The sequence below is a fragment of the Carassius gibelio genome, chromosome A9, assembly GCF_023724105.1.
Source record: "Carassius gibelio isolate Cgi1373 ecotype wild population from Czech Republic chromosome A9, carGib1.2-hapl.c, whole genome shotgun sequence".
In the NCBI taxonomy this organism is placed as follows: domain Eukaryota; kingdom Metazoa; phylum Chordata; class Actinopteri; order Cypriniformes; family Cyprinidae; genus Carassius; species Carassius gibelio.
In genome coordinates this window covers 24,106,428-24,124,317 of record NC_068379.1, presented here as the reverse complement: position 1 = coordinate 24,124,317, position 17,890 = coordinate 24,106,428, and the positions used below count along the sequence as shown (strand labels likewise).

Genomic DNA, 17,890 nt, shown 5'->3' with positions numbered 1-17,890 from the left:
GCAGGATATGAGAAATATAATCAGGCACTGACTATAGTGGTCATATTTCTCAAATAATATATGAATTGTTAAATATCATGTACAGTCAGCACTACTCATCCAGACTCATTATTGACTTTAATACGCCTTTTAAAACGGAATTACATTTTATTTATCATGTTGCAATGAAGTAAATGCATTTCCCTTGAACATTACAGTAGGTGGAATCGCTTGTGTCTGCAATGTGGGCTGATGATTTGCCCCACTGAGTATGTCATCTTGTGTTTACCAGGTTTTCTAAACATACAATCTTGGCCAGAAAACATGACTGATCTGAGTGTCTTCTCCAATCTGGCAACCATTGGAGGCAGGTCTCTCTACAGGTAAGATCCAGGGCTCACCCTTTGTTGCCAGCTCCAGAACTAATACCCTCCATCTCATACTTCCACAGGTCTATCACTGCCTTCAGGTGCACCTGGGAAACTCAGAGTCAGACATTCATTATTACAATTTAATGAATAAAAGTTGGAGGAATAATAGTTTTATTGTGAAAATTATTAATTTCCAGCAATTATTTATATTTATACGTGAGAAGTAACTGTTTGTAAATTATGAAATTAGAGTGTTTCTCTTTACAGTTGTTGGGCCCTATAATACACCCGGTGTAATGCGACGAAAGGCACAGCGCAATTGTTTGCTAATTTCAGTTCGACACAGTTTGCATTTTCTCGTCCAGCACCATGTCATTTAATTAGCAAATGCATTTGCGCTCTTTTGTGTGCCCATGGGCATGCTGGTCTAAAAAAGAGGTTTGTTCGGGTGCTATTTTAAGGAGCTGAAAATAGACTGCACCATTGACCAACTCAAACCTGGTCTAAAGTCTGACACAATATTTTTCTTTGTTATTTAAAGAACGTGTTAGTATAGGCGGGTCCTAAATACGCGTACACAGGGACACAAAGCAGCACACAAACATAGCAAATATTAAAAATTAAAGGATTGCAATGCATTAAAAAAAAATTGGTAGGCTAATTTTATTATATATATATATATATATATATATATATATATATATATATACAAAAAATTTTTAAAAATGTATTCTCTTAATGAGTAAACACTCATTACTCATTAAGGGAATAGGGACAACCATATTTTTCCTCTGTGTCAATTATTAGAACATTATAGTTTCATTTATCATTATAATTAATCGTCCTTAGTTTGAACAGGTCTTAAAAGGCTATTTATTTGGAAATGTGCTGCAAAAGAGAAATGCATTTTACAATAATTGTGTAACAGGGAACATGCAAAAATATAAAGTTGGCTGGATTGTGCTCAGCACTAAATTTGTGACACATTTTGTTATTTTTTATTTTAATATTAGTTTATCTAGTATTTCCTTGTTTGTTTCATTCTTTTAGTGAATTGGGTTAAAACAGTGCAGGCAGCATGTGCAAATAAACAGCATAATTCTTTCATAGTGAATCCCCTCTTTTGTGTTTTCTAAAGAGGCCAAGGCTTTCTTGCCAAGAGTTCAAAGAGTATGAATGAAAAGCTGTATTCACACAGTGCAAAACCCATTTGCTTAGAGTTAAAGAATCAGGAAAGACAGAAGAGTGTGAGAGCACAGATCTGCCAGGCTGTTTTAACGTTTGTGGGGTCATTTATTGAAAGCTCTACTGTACCAATTGCTGTCTGCCACATGATGTGCTCTGTGTCTGATGTGTCTGGCATTGGCTTTCTGCCCAAAACACAGAGAGAGAAAGGTAAAGAGAAAGAGGAAAAACAGAAGAGAAGTCCCTAAGAGGCAGATCACCAAGATGAGAGCGATGTCGGTGTCTAAGTGCACCTGCACGTTCTGCTGCCATCTCTGACTCTTCACTGAAGGCCGTCTCAAAGCCCCTTTGATGTGCTCTTCAGCACGCCTGCCTGTGATTAAAAACACTGTTGTGATTACACCTCGGCATTAACCGATCTCATCACATCTGAAGTGGGAGATCCTTAGCAACGCTAGATGGGGGATGCAAGCTAAACACTTGCTTTAGAAATACAACAGCATCTCTCATACTGACAGTTCGCTCGTATCTTTTGTTCATCAAGCCATCATTGTAGCTTTCTTTGTTTCAGATCTCATTCTTTTGTTTCTTTCTTTTCCATTCTGATCTTTTTTTGTCTGGCGTGTCTCAAAGTCTTCAGGCTAAACAAAGTTTGGATTTCTTTGTTGTTTTGAATGTTGAAAATTATGGCTCTGAACATTCTTGCACAATCCTCAAAAGTTAAATTGTGTAGAGAATTTTTTTTTTTTTTTTTATTTATAGCCTCTAATAATCTGTGCCTCTAAATGCTTACAAGCTTCTGAGACCCTTCTACTTGAATCTTTGCCCATTCTTCAGTTGAAAAAGCTTCCAGATCACTGATAATCTTTGGTTTTCATTTCTCACTTCTTTCATTAGTATTATTAGTATTACACAAACAAAAGATACTCTGTCACAAGGAAACAAATCTGGCTAGCTAGTTATTTTGCCTACTTACACTCTGACTCTGCTTTACCTGCTTTATGAAAAAGCTTCTTACTATATGTCCCCTTTCTTCTTCTTGGGTGTCATCTACAAAGTACAGTAAGTGGCAAAAAAAAAACGGAATATTAAAATGTTTTTACCCTGGCCTTTGTATGTGTCAGAGAGACAGCTCTGATAACTTACCGTCGGCATCGTCAACATGCGCGCGCGCGCTCACACACACACACACACCACCCGCTCGCTGCTAGTGCAAGCACAAAAGTAGTCCCGGCCCGCACGTGTAGCCTGTCAGATACCCCGCCATCAATCAACTTACAGCGTTTCTTGTACTATCGTCGTCCTGGCCGTTATAATCTATCCAAATAACAGTGCAAAGATCCATATAGCAGTTCAAAGGAGCTTGCTAAATATTGGTGGGGACAAATTAGTAATCTCAAAATATTGATAGGGACTAGTACCTAGCGTCCCCCCCTAAACCTACGCCCATGCTATGCACCGAAGGCAACACAATCTTTGACAAAATGGCCTGATACTTCAACGAATCTATGATGTCCTTCATAAAGTCAAGATTTCCACTTCCTGTAACAGCAAAGCATCCCCATAACAAGACTATTCCAGCTTCAAACACACCCTTTATCCATGAGTTTAAAAAATACTAATATGGTCACGTCACTCAATAAAATATTCTTCCAGAACTAGTTCTTCTTGGTCAAGAGTTTGTTCAGTGTCCGACATGAAGGTCATGCTTGTCTAGTTTCTTCTATCAGGTCATCTTGCAAGTCATTGGCAGTAAATTGAGGGTTTTTGTCAGTTCCTTTAACAAAACATTTTATTATTATTATTATTATTATTATATATATATATATAACTTTTAGTATCATGCCTTGTAGCCGAAAATCTTCTTGTAACTGTCGCTTTCTAATGTAATAAAACAATGTATTCTCTGTAGCTTTTGTGAGAGTTCTTTTGATTGTCCATATTTGCTTCTCAACTTTAGCACATGCATGTGATATACTTGCACTGTATATGTACCTGTAACAGCTCTATCATATTCAGTTTTGTTTGACAGTTTCTAAAGGCTTACTGTAATTGTGTTTAAACACAATTTTGTACCCTCCCATACAAATAAATGTACTTAAAATCAGGGGGTTGCATAAAGGGTTGAATAATTCTGACATTTGTTACATTATATATTAACATTATAAATTTTAATATACCACTAAACTGTTACAGATACAATTAAAAAATAAATTCTGAATCTTCATAAAAGCTTACATTTTCAAATAACAGTACTGCAGTCAGTGGGGGAGGGGTGTTAATAATTCTGGTTGCAAATGTATAGTATGTGTAATAAAAATAAAGAATTGTTGACATCTAAAAATTAAATTAAATTGATTAAATACTGTGCATTTAAATGAATCACAATATTTTATAATTAAGTGAACCCCTCTGTGAACAGTGTGTAAACAGTAACCTCTCCATTTTTCTCGTGTTCAGTGGTATCTCTCTACTGGTGCTGAAGCAGCAGTGGATTTCCTCACTGAAGCTGCAGTCTCTGGGTGAGATCAGTGCTGGAAACGTGTACGTCACCAACAACAGTCAACTCTGCTTCTACAACACTGTCAACTGGACGGGACTCTTCCGCACCAGCACCCAGAAGGCCCTGATCCGCAACAACCGCGACCCCAAGGAATGCAGTGAGTTCATCACTCTGTTTTGTTGTAGTTCTAGCTTTTTAATTAATTAGATAAAGCCTAGCATAGCAATATCTTTGACTTGAGGTCTGGTCAAGAAATACCTACTAAGTGGGGTGTCTTACATAAAAATGTCATTTTATAAAAAGCAGTTATTCCAGCTGCTGTTTGTTCTGGTTCACCCGAACCACAGTGAGATTTCACATCGTCTCACACAGAGCTCGCTGACTTTGAGGCAGTAAACTCAAGTCACTTTGTAAGGTGCTGGCGCAGCTCCCTTATACCCGTCTTTTCCGCCTGGTTCAGTGCACATCACTGAGCCTAGCGGGGGTCATGAGGGCCCCGGGTTCCTCTGCAGATGGAGGGGGTCAAGAAGTGTCAGATGATCAGAGTCTCACTTTGCTGTGAAAGACGAATACTGATCCAAGCCCCCTACTGCGTACTCCCTTTATACCCTTCAAAATCACCCTGAGATTCAGAACACAGAGTTCTTTGAGTTTTTTTTGTTGAAGACTTGAAGAAATGTGGAACGGTGTTACCATAAACCTGAAAAAGACCACAAATGCTTCAGGTTTATGCCTGGACCTCCAGTCTAATAATCCATTTTCTGCTAGCGTCAAGTTGCTTCATAAACGATCACAGGAAATTAATTGCAGGGAGACCCTGCAACAATTTTATGGCATTTCAGGTAACTTTTTTCCTAGGAGAAGCTACAGGGTAATCATCACAGGGAATTTATTTCACCTCTGTCTTTATAAACTTTCTCTTTTCTTGCTGCTGAGTGATGTTTATGACTATCTAAAAGCTGTTTTTCCCCTTCTTTTTCATTGCACAGAATGTTGTGATGCAATAGTAATCATTAATGTCTCAGGGCAACTGTAGCCTTTTGTAGGGCTTTGCAATTCCCCTGGCTCTAACCTATCTCCCTGGAAACCAAGCTAGCACTGCGTCTGACTTCAACACAACCCAAATTGTGTGCTTTCAACCTGGTTAAAACTTTGAAGTTGGCATCTTTTTGATCCATCTGCCATGAACGTACAGCTCCCACTTTTCTGTGTCGCTCCTCATGCTGTTGGATTCCTGCTCTAAACACCTAGTTGGTCCTTGAACTAGAACATGTTGTTCACTGAGAAATGCTGAGATGTTTGTATAGTGCTCCCTGGAGTGCTTTTCCATGTTATTGCTCATTCATTCAGCAGTATTTACAGAGAATTAGTCCTCAAAATAAAATGCTACATTATGGATGTTTTCTTTCTTTTCTAATTGAAAGTATTTTTTTCTTATATAGGCTATTATTTTAGCAGCATAACTGTTTGAGTGAAAAGTTTACTTTAAAAATGTATATGAATGCTGAGATGGTTAGTATTTGATTTGTCTACAGTTTAGTCGTCTTTGTTGTTTTTGATGTTTTAAAATTATGCTCAATTTGATTATTAAAAAAGTAAATAAAGTTTAATATCAGCAGTACTTAAACAGCATAAACTGGCTGCAAAGCACAGTTAGAGTTGTTCCTAATTGCATCCTGAGCTTCAATGGAAGCAAGAACATCTGACTTTTTGTTCACATGCTCACAAGTTTGCTTACATTTCACACTCTGTATACTCTTAGATGATGAAATTCTCATTATTAGTTTCAGAAGTTTGTCTGTTGAGGAGGATGTCTGTGAGACATGTTGAAGTTGAGTCAGCAGTATTTATAAAACACTTTCCCAGCTGCTGCAAAATCCATTGCCTCAGTGGGTGGGCGACCGGACCATTTTGTCCTCATTTCAAATTGAAATACAGCGGTTCACATACATCCAGCTTTTTACAAGCATAATATATCCATGACCGCACAAGTAACAGATGGCGTGTGCATTGTGTTCAATCATGGTTTTACAAAGAATATCTTCCCTCTATCAACTGGATGTTTCCTAGGGATGGACTGACAACACCATTCTGAGACAAATTTGCTATACATCGAAATGCAGCTGCGGACAGAAATTAGTTGTGACACCTTGAAACAGTTGATGTTTTGATAGAGAAAAAGTCAATTAGAGCAGTCAGACTTAAAAATGTCAATACTGGTTTAGAATCAATAATAATAAAAATTAAAAAAAAAAAAAAAAAATATATATATATATATATATATATATATATATATATATATATATATATATATATATATTGCACAATTTGCATAATTTAAGCAAACTTAAATTTTACATTTTATTCTAAAATTATACTAGTGCTGTATGTCATATATGGCCATAACTATACAAATAAAAAATAAAAAATTATTATATTAAAATCACATTCAATTCTGTACACAAAATAGAACTATGAGGTTGGTAGGATTTTTTTTTTTATGTTTTACAATTATTTTTAAAGGCTTTCTATGTTCACCAATGCTGCATTTATTTGATCAAAATATATTTTTTTAATAACTTGAATTTTAATATATTTTTTAAATGTAATTTAGATCTATGAATTTTAAGCAGCTAGTAGTCCTGTCTTAAGTGATCCTTCAGAAATAATTTTATTTCTTAAGTATTTTTGTGGAAACCGTGATAGATTTTGTAGAACATTCAAACAAATCGCATTCATTTGAAATTATAAATTATATAAATATAAACTTAGCAATGTATATAAATGTAGGAGGAGTTAGTTATTTACCGACATTAATGGTCCTGTATTAATAATAATCAGCATATTTTTTGCAGTTTTGGATCGTATGATATGTGATCCGCTGTGCTCTGATGCTGGCTGCTGGGGTCCGGGGCCTGACCAGTGCTTGTCCTGTCGGTTCTTTAGTAGGGGACGTACCTGTGTCGAATCCTGCAACCTGCACCAAGGGTAAGTTGTTAAACATTACATTTCCACAGAAATAATGAATATAACTCCACAACACTTTATTTGTGCAGGAGTTTCACTACATAAATCTACAAATCTCAAGGATCACAGGTGCACCCAAGCTATGTTGTGGGATTATTTGCATATGCTTCAAAACATTGTTTATTAATGTTTGCTTGTAGAAAACGTGTATTCCTAAGACTGGACAATAGCTAGCTCTTTTCTCCAGGGATTTCACCAAGATTCATGTCTCCATCCTCTAGACAAACAATAACAAAACAGCAGAACAGCACGTCCCCTGGCTTTGGAGAGCAGGTTGCAATGATGAAACGTAAGCTCGGTTGAGCTGGAAAACAAATAACAGTGTTTGGGTGAGCTAGATGAGCTGGGTACATCTTCTACCTTATATGACGTCTACACCAATACAGCGGTGTGCAGAGCGCTGTGACAGAATGAAGAACTGAGTAAAGCCTTGGTTTTGTTTGCACAAAGGCACAAAGATTTAGGCCAGATAAACACACACACACACGTACAAGTGTTTCTTCAACCGTGGGCACGTCTGACCCTGTGGACATAAGAAAATAAACTCTTAAAACTTTCACTAGTTTATTTAATGTGTCTGCTAGCAGTGTCCAACATTAGACACATGTATCATAATGTCATCATTCCTTAAGGTGAAAAAATATTACATTAATGTATGCTTTTATAGTCTTAATAAATGTTTAAACAATTTAATAGTACCTTATGTTTCATAGATTGGCTCTGTGACAAATATAAAATAATGTCATCTAAACTTTAAATGTATAGTTCATACAAACAGTTTATTTCTGTAATCATTTACTCACCTTCATTACATTCCAATCCTGTAAGAATTTTCACTTTGAAAAATGTCTCATTGCTTTTTTTTTTGTTCATGCAATGAAAAACAATGGGGTCCAGTGTTGTTTTGAACTGCACTGACTTTCATTGAATGGACACAAAACAGTTGAAACTGACATGAGGGTGAATAAATGACAACATTTTAACTTTAAATGGTGAGCTATCCCTTTAGAGGTATTTGTAAAGAGCACAAATAGTGTAGATATAAAGTGTTTGACTAAACACACATGAAAGTAGAGTGCGTGGATTATGTACGGCATAGGAAGTGTGCCAAAACACTCTAGAAAACATATTATTTTTGGAAGTCTGGGTCTTTTCTTGTTTCGTGAGCAGCCAGTAATATATTGACCGTGTATTTATTCATGTATTGTCTTTGTGATATTTTATGGTACCCTGTGTCTTTATCTCATCATAAATTCCTAAACAACCCAGGATAAAACTAATTATTTTGTTTTCCGAAGTGCTGTAGATTCAAAAAGTTGAGTTTTGGATAATGCTGTGCTGATGTTCCTGACAGGCTACTGAACTAGCTTAACCAGCATGGTTTCCATCTTTACCAGAATATCAGCCAGTACCAAACCAGCATGACTTCATTCATTTTGGTAGCGATTGTTTGTCTAATTCTTTAAACAAACAAAAAAAATGGTTTGGCATTGATAAGCTCTTTCTGTTGGTTTACAGAATTGGAATAAGTAAACACTAAAGCTGTTGATCAGTGCAGTGAAGAAGGTAATTTACAAATTGATTTTGAGTTCTCTCTTTGTTTGTTGTGTGCTTACGTACTGCTCGAAGGGAAAGATGAATATCAGCTTTTGACTGATTTGACTGAGCGAGGTAGCAAAATGTATTTTCTCCTTTGCCCAGAGCTAAAACAAGACAATAAACAAGCGGCATCGATTTTCACATTCTAAAACAACAGCATCTACCTGTTTAAATCAGAAGCTTGTCCTCTGTGTGTTTTAACTAGGCCAAGCATGGATGGGAGCCTGTATTTTATATGTATGCCACATCATGTTGGTTGAAAGTGAATCAGAACCAGGGATCGTACACCCTGCGATCGTCCCACATGATTCTTTTGCCTTGCAGACTGGCCGGTTCTAGGCCCAAGCTGCTCACCAGGCCCTATGTGGTCGAGAAGCGGGAGGCAGGTTTGGAGAGGTACGGCACGGCCACAGACGCATCACTGTCTCGCACTGTCATGTCTGCCTACTCACCCGTCCCACATGCTTCACCCAGTGCTCCAATATCTGTGCTGTTTGTGTGTGTGTGTGTGTGTGTGTTTACAGTATATATTTATATATATATAGAGAGAGAGAGAGAGAGAGAGAGAGAGAGAGAGAGAGATGTGTTTTTGCAGGGTGATCTCAGAGTCTGTGTTTTCTCTGTCTCTCCACTGGTTGTCGACCTCTGCGGTCACACTCGCTGTTCGCACAAGATGATTCACTCTGTGTTTGGGAACAAACAACACCCCCCAAAAATAAAATAAAATGAACAGACCTACTGTGGTGTGTTTGAGCTCTATCAGAAAGTCTTTGAAAAAGATGATGACAGTTTTTGTTGTGCAGTTTTGTGGTTAGTGCTAAATACAAGGAGATAGCGTTCAAATGGCTTTGGGATCCAATCTCGGATGTATTGCATTTAAAGTGAAAATGGCCCTATGAAATTGCTAGTGTTTTCAGTTTCAGACAATGTTAAGATGAACATTATGGTTCTAGAGTTTGCGGTCAGTCATTTTTTTTATACTTTTATACTGAAATGTAAACTTTTATTCAGAAAGGATGCATTCAGTTCATCAAAGGTGACAGTAAAGACATTTACAGTATGGTGTTCCAAAAATGTAAATGTTTTACCATTTTGAAAATATTAAGCGGCATATCGGTTTTCCAAATTGACCATCAGATCAGCATATCAGAATGATTTCTGAAGGATCATGTGACACTGAAGACTGGACTGATGGCTGCTAAAATTCAGCTTTGAGATCAAAGGAATTATTGACATTTTTAAAAGAATTAAATGAAAACGGTTATTTTAAATATAATCTAATTTTTCACAGTATTACTATACTCTTTTTTTTTTAATGCAGCCTTGATGAGCATAAGATATTTAAAATATACATATTAAAAATATATATATCATTCTGACCCCAAACTTTTGAACAGTAGTATATCTTTTGTATTTATCTCGTGAATCACACTTCTGCTGTTTTTTTATCAGTCTACAAAATCTAGTCAGGTCATGTTAATAATTTTTTCATAGTAGTATTAATACATTTCACATTTTTTGTTTACTTTCATTTGAACCATTTCAGTCAAGTATTGGTGGTTATACAGTATTGGGTCTCCACTTGTCCAATGAAAAATCCATGTCCTTGTGCAAAACCAGTTGAGAACAAAGATGCAAACATTGCGGAGCCTATGAAGTAATTGTTTTATTTAATGGAAAAAGAAAAGCCCTTTAATGATAAAGGGGTCTTTAAAAAGCTGTCCTCACAGTCTATTCAAAATGTGCTGTGCCTTTTAGATAAAGAATAACCAATTGTCACTTAATTTAGCACTCAATGAGGTATAACACATCAATAGTAATAAAAAAAAAATAAAATTAAAAAAACCTTTGCTGAGCCACCATCCTCCACTTGTCACACCAATGGATGTCAGCTTCTAAAATGTCACTACCATTCTTTAGGAGACTGATGGGACTGGGAAGCGACTGTGTTTGCCCATATTGAACCATTTTGTGATCTTTTTTTTTTTTTTTTTTTGAGGTCCCTGGCTGATTTTCTCAGTGTGGTGCTTTGAGGTGTCCCTGAATGTGTTTGATGAATTGTCACCTCAATAGGTGGTGAAGGCCGACTGTTTGCTTCTGGTTCATAGTAACTGTGTTTGCCAGCTGTGGCAGCTGTAAGCGAAGTGCTGTAAACACCCGGCGGATGTGTTAGATTCTACTGTTGCCTCCCTACGGCCTTGCAGTGCCTCAGGTGCTGAATTCCCTTCGGCTGCACTTTCACAATCTGCCTGTCTTGTGTGTGTTGGCTCTTCTTTTACTGCCTGTGACTTTCCTCAGTCAGGTCCTGAAATCTGAAGTGTATTTAATGATCTCCAATATCTGGTCTGAAAATGGGAAGTTGTCTTGTCTTTAAAAGGCTAGTAACTGAATAATATAGAATCTTGGGTAGGGAATCCTTGACGAACTTTGAAAATGTACATGCCGGTGTATTTTTTTTTTTTCTCACATCTGAACCTTGAGTGTTCTGAAGTGGTCATTATATGTCACTGTAGTGTGTTATGTTACACCATGTTTGTCTTTGTTCCCTTTCTTTCTGTTTTATAGGGATGTACGCGAGTTCGCAAACGGTTCAGTGTGCCTGGAGTGTGATGCGCAGTGTGAGGTGGCAGATGACAACGGTCTTACCTGCACTGGGCCTGTGAGTTCAGTCTCATTTCTACCCTGTTACACAAAACAATCAGCCTATAATAATATCAGTCTTTCAAAACAACCAAACTAACACAACTGTACCATGGAGTTTTGAACATTGTTTTCATGAGTGCCAGTTTAATGTCATGGTATATGAATGTGGAATCATTCAGTACTGTGGTATTATAAATTATAATAGAGTGCCATGGTGTTTTTACTGTTCAAAAGTTTGGTCAGTTTTGGATAGTAAATTGCTTGAAATACTTTTACAGCAAGACAAATTAAATTGATCATAAGTGACATTAAAGACAAAAGATTACAAAAGATAATGCAGTTTATATGAACTTTCTAGTGATCAAATAATCCGGAAAATAAAATATTAAACACTGATAATAATAAGAAATGTTTCTTAAAAAATATATGATAATAATAATAATAATAATAATAATAATAATAATATTATTATTATTATTATTATTATTATTATTATTATTATTATTATTATTATTATAATTATTAACATTAACATTAACATTAATAATAATAATAAACTTGACCAACCTTAAACTTTTGAATGGTAGTGTAGACTTCAGAATTAAAATCTGATCAATTAATCTAATAAAACTTTTTTTTTTTACTTTTTTTTACATTTCTGTCATATATGAAGTGTTCTTTTCACAAGACTTAGACAGAGACAAATACGTCTAGGAAAAGTAGCATGTGAGGTTTTTTTCTAGCCAACTTTTTTTTTTTTTTCTGTATTTGTTATTCTTATAGCAAATTAATTAATTAGCTGATGAATTCAATTTAACTGAATATGTAATATTTATGGCAAAATGGCCATTGTGTCAGTCACAGAACTAAGTAATATTGTGTTCCTTATATATGTTTTAACATTATATTGTATTGGATTAATTTTAAAATATCTGTTGTAGCAGAAAAGAAAATATATAATGGACAGACCATTTAATCTTTTTTATTTGATTCTTTCATGTCTATAAAAGTTGTTATTATACTGAGATTTTGTAATTTCACTCAAATTCACACCAAAGCTGACTTTTCTTGCATTTGGAGATTTGTAATAGTTATTTTTTGATTCCGTGAGTATTTCATTTCAGTGCAATCTCTTTCAGTATCTATTAGCTTAAAGCACAAACAGAGCTGAGCGGCAGACGCTGCCTTCGATTGGCTTGGCCCCGTGATTAATTGAATCCCATGTTGAAGTGTACTTTTGCTGCTAGGGGATTGATTTTGCTTCTTGTTAATTTAGTGAGAAAGTAGATTAAGTTGCCTAATCTTGGCAAGTGTTTACAGAGATTCCTGCCCCAAAGGAGACACCTGAGATTGGGATGAATAAGATGTTCGGATGTCCATGAATCTGATCGGGTTAGAGAGACATTACCTCAGATGGGATGTGTGTTTAGCACTGCCCCTTTTTCAAAACAGCCTCAAGCGCTTTGGTTTAAATTAATGACTACGTGCCAAGGTGTGTACGGCCGTGTGCTTATGTGTGTTGCCGAAAGAGGATTTAGGTGATCCGTCTCTAATGCTCTGAAGCCTCGGGCTGTTGTCTGCTTGAGTCAAACAGAAAGGTCTCACTAATGACACGATTATGAGCTCTGAGACCCATATCAGCACAAACATAGTCAGAAACAAACTCTAGAAAACTGTGTGCGTGTCCAGAATTATTTTTGCTTGTGCCTAGACATTTATATGACACCTATACTCTTCTTCATGCACACTCACACTTAAAATGTTTGTTGTTATTGCTACAGATTAACTGCTGAGTGCTCTATACCTGTGAAACAATCAGCAACATCTGTTTCACAAAGGCATAATTAAACAACACTAACAAACAGTGTTTTGCGTGTGGAGAGGAAATGGAGATTTGTGTGCAGCCGGTGTCTGGAGAAGCCGCACAATTAACGGAGAAAGTGATTCTGCTTTCTAGCTAACCTAGTCCTGGAGGAGCTTTGCATCCACCTTTATTTACTCTATGAGCCATGCTTCACCTGTTTTCAGCACTCTAAATGTTGGAATAAATGTGACACACTGGGCCATCGTATTTCTTGACGCATTTTTACTTATCAAGAAGGACAGTAAGCTTTTTCAGAGCTAAAATAACAAAATGATGCTTATTAGGTGTCGGATTAATGCATTATGTGTTTTATAATCTTGTGCTCCCAAAGAGAAAAATGGGAAATGTTGTTATGTTGCCAAGTGCAAGAGTCTTCTCGTAAACCAGCTAAATAAGTAGTATATTCTGGCAAACTTTATAGCAAAGCACAGTGCATGCAAAACAAATTAAACAGTCAACATTTGCAATTAAAACTTAATTACGACCAATACTATTTTGCTTCCACCAGGTTTCTTTAATTAACATGCCCCCAAACTCAGTGAACATCCAGAGTTTCCCCACTGGTAATGACAACATGCTGGTGACGTTCATGCATGCTATTCTCATAAATTCAATCATTTTGATAAGACTTGAAGGTAGAATAAATGCAATAGATTTATTAATATCTAAAATGAATAATGCAGTGCTGAATAGAGCAGCATGGTAGTCTTCAGAGATTTGCCCTCGTTGTGTTTGAATGTTTATTCATATTCAATTTTCAATGTGTTTTTTTTTTTCTTTTACCACTTAATAACAATAGTAGAGGGTGGATGAGAAATGATGAGGATAGTTCACCCCAAAACAACATTTCTGTCTTCATTCTCATGCTGTTCTTAACATGTATGAGTTTTCTTTTCAAAAGAAGATGATTGTAAAATGTCTTTTTATTGTCAATTCAATGAAAATGTTGTGCAGGACCAGTGTTATTTTAGAATCATTTTTATAATATTATAGTTGTTTTTTAAATATTGTTAAAGTTAGTAATGTTATGTTTATGTGTGTATATATATACATATACATACATACATACATTTTTAATTTATCAATTTTATTTAGTTTTAGTTATTAAACTAAAGCAAAATGGGAAAGGACACCTTGGCAACCAGCTGAAATAATAAGTTTACTTTTTAATATTTTATTATTATCATTTATTTTAAATCTTTTTTTTTTTAGTTAATGTTTTTATTTGATAAAACCGTTATAATATTTTTACAATTTAAAACAGTAGATTTTTTAAATAGAAAGTTCAATAGAATAGAAAGTTCAAAAGAGTAGCATTTATTTATTTTAAATAGATAATAAATGTCTTCACTGTCCCTTTAATGCACCTTTACAGAATTTCTTTAAAAAGAACTGACACCAAAAATTTGAACAATAGGGTATCCCCTTTTAATTCTGATGGAAAACTGCAGGTTGGTGGACCTGAAGCGGCATCTGTTGTGTGCTGCCTGGCTCCCATGCCCATGTCTGGGTGCCGTCTGCCACTTTATTGCATCAGAGGCGGTTTACAGCATGAAATGAAGAGCAGCTTTAATTGCTGCAAGGCATTTATTCATCTCTCACAAGAGATTCACTCATAAAGAAACTCATATCAACCTCGGTCTCAATGAGCACAGACAGATGCACTCACATACAGATGTTGAGTGCATAGAAGAGTACAGGGTATCTCTTCCTATTTTCCGGGAAGCGTTATTTGTCTTTCTGTTTGATGAGGTGCTCGGATGACTCTAAGGGTGCTCATATTGATATCCAAGCTAACAATTCCCCCTCTTCAGCCTCCTCTCTCCATATTACTGCTATAAATCCTGCGCCGGCTGATTGTTATGGTCATTGTGTGTGTGGTGAGGGATGGTTATTATCCATAGTTGCTGGTATTTTATGTCTCTTTTCTCCTCTTTCTCTCTCTCTCTCTCTCTCTCTCGCAGGGTCCTGATCACTGTGTTAAATGTCTTCACTTTAAAGACGGACCCAACTGTGTGGAGAAATGCCCTGATGGCCTACAGGGAGCAAACAGCTTCATCTTCAAATATGCTGAGGCCAACAATGAGTGTCACCCCTGCCATGTCAACTGTACCCAGGGGTATGAAAGTGTTTGTTAAATGTTTGCAATTTGTGAGTGTGTGTGGGGTGGGGATATATCAGTAGCGGTCCAACTAATTCCTGTGCTTGTTTGCAACGTCAGTTCTACCCTCAGGAAGTTCGGATTGCCTATTTGTCAGCGCACTGACCCTTTTTTAGAGCCCTTGTGTCCTCGGAGTTGGCTGTGCATAAAGCATCATTAATTTTAGAGGAAGGAGTTTGCCCTTGCTGCGTCTCTGCCGTCTAACTTTAGTCTAAATTATTACCATCAAACTCTCCGAATTTATCCGGCTGGGCACCTGCAACTTAACCTCAGTCCCATGGGGTTACATGAGAGATGGTTCAGATTTCCTGCAGAAAAAAAAAACATTATCCGCTCAAGGAGTTTTCACACTGAGTCATGGATTCACTTTTCTTCCTCCTGTGTCACATGAAAGCCCTCAACTGCTGACTGTCGTATCTGAGATCTCTGTCAGCCAGGGACGATCAGTGATGTTGAGCTTTGAAATGTTAGCAGCGAGCTGACAAACCGACAAAGCAGTGAGCATCAGGGTGGAAAGGCGGGAACTCAGACGTCAAGGAAAAAACATAAGAGACAGTTATTAAAATAGGTCTAGCACTGATAGATCTTTGATGAATTGTGGCTATATAAAATGAAGTAGCATTGAGATGATTTTAATGTGTTTTTTTATTTGATCATTAAGTTGCTTAAAGATAGTCATTAGATTAGACTGACAATCTTTACTCGTCTTGTGAGTATGAAAGCATTTAGATGGAGCACTTGATCTAAACAGCATATCTAATTTAAACTTCAATAGCAAGAATGTTGCTGTTAGATTCTGTATGATTTGCTTCTTAGAATTTTTTCAAACTGTCTTTTTAAATTAATTGATTCATATTTTGAGAGCCTGGTACATTGATTCATGGTAGAACATCAGAAAAGTTCACTGGATAAATAATTATGATGCTTTGTACATATATATTTACATCTATCTATATATGTGTGTCTTTCTGTGTATTTATGTACCGAACCACACTGTATTTTGGGGATCTTTTTTTTTTTTTTAGCTAAATCTGACAAAACCTTCTTTTCGGTACATCCTCGTTTGTAGAAATTGTATACAATTGTATAAAAAGTTATATATATGTATATGTATATAATATTGTAAGAAATACAGCAGTTTTTCGTTAGCGTTAAGTTATAGAATTTATAATGTATAGATGTATATAAAGACAATAGAAGTCTATGTAATGACCCCATTTAGATCGCTAAGTGTGGAGTTATATAAATTTTCTGTTTATGTTCATACATATTTTTATTGTTTCAGATGCACAGGACCTCGTCTGCAAGACTGCATTGGCATGATGGACAGGTACACACATTTTTATATATATATTTAGGTGTTTTTCACCTTTGGTGGACAGGACAAAAAGTGAACAGACAGAAAACAATAGGAGCTTAGAGAGGGGTCAGGACCAAGAAAGAACCTCGAGTGTGGCTCCAACACCATATATAAATTGTAGAAGTTTTATTTTATTTTACTTAAGTCTTAACTAGACCATAAACAATGTCTTAAAGCAGAAACACATTTCACATATACACACACTCATCCTACACATACATTCTCCAAGGCACCGTGACTTCCACAGTCATCAGGTTTGCAAGGTCAGAATTTTTAAGTTTCTTTCTTATCTTTGTTTTCTGTATTGCTCAGCCACCCTTAAGCTATCATTTATTCATGCCATCTATTTTGGTGTTGTGCCCAGTGTCCAGTACTTGATTCTAGCCACACTGGCATCCATAGAAAATCACTGTGTCTGGAAATCCTTGACACCACACAGTTCTACACACACACACACACCTCCACAGTTATGTATATGTATCATATTGGTGATTCAGTTGCAAGGTTTCTGTGCACAAACAAATGTCTACGTTGAAAAAAAAAAAAAGTTTTTCATTTTAACATTTAATATTTATGCAAGATGGGGGAAAGGAAAGTTATATAATGACCAGGCCACAGTTCTGTGATTAATGCGCTGCTGTGAGGTCTGTGAGTGTGTGCGCGCACACACATTTGCTTCATGGCATATTTGATAAATTGATATCACTTTACTTTGCTCTCATGGGAGAGCTGGAACAAAATACCATTAACTGCTCAGAGCAAATGCTTTTGCTGTTTCAGATCTGCCATTATGTTACACATAGTCCTGGCAGGGCAGGGAAGCTGAAGCTAGAAATAATTTGTCTCAGTCTTAGACATCACAACCATGAACGGTTCATGGATTGCTTCAAGCATATTGAAATCAACTAAGGCAAAAGCTTCTCACAAGCTTCTGTCTGACTGGATCTTTTTAGATGATTTGTTTTGAGACAGGGCACATAGTTTTATGTTCCCTGGAATATGAAGACTTGTGTAGAGGTTCTTCATTAAGCACTTCTAATGATTTTTTTTTTGTTTGTTTGTTTTGCCAGAATGATCTGTAATGTGAATTAGGCTTCCACATGATATGGCATGAATGGGTTGTGTCTTATCTTGTCTAGGGCATCAGGATCACCACCAGACCTTCAAAAATCCCAGTTTAAGCTCTCTGTAATGCATG

General features: G+C 36.3%; 1 protein-coding gene across 2 annotated transcripts in view; it reads left to right on the top strand.

Annotated features, from left to right (window-relative positions):
• Positions 1-17,890, top strand: part of LOC128020036 (receptor tyrosine-protein kinase erbB-4) — a 295,490-nt gene that overhangs the window by 229,147 nt on the left and 48,453 nt on the right. For both annotated transcript variants that reach the window (XM_052606565.1, XM_052606566.1), the window contains exons 11-16: positions 272-362; positions 3,996-4,195; positions 6,894-7,026; positions 11,230-11,323; positions 15,136-15,290; positions 16,618-16,662. In XM_052606565.1, coding sequence (XP_052462525.1) covers positions 272-362; positions 3,996-4,195; positions 6,894-7,026; positions 11,230-11,323; positions 15,136-15,290; positions 16,618-16,662 — 718 coding nt within the window. The remainder of the gene's footprint in view (positions 1-271; positions 363-3,995; positions 4,196-6,893; positions 7,027-11,229; positions 11,324-15,135; positions 15,291-16,617; positions 16,663-17,890) is intronic.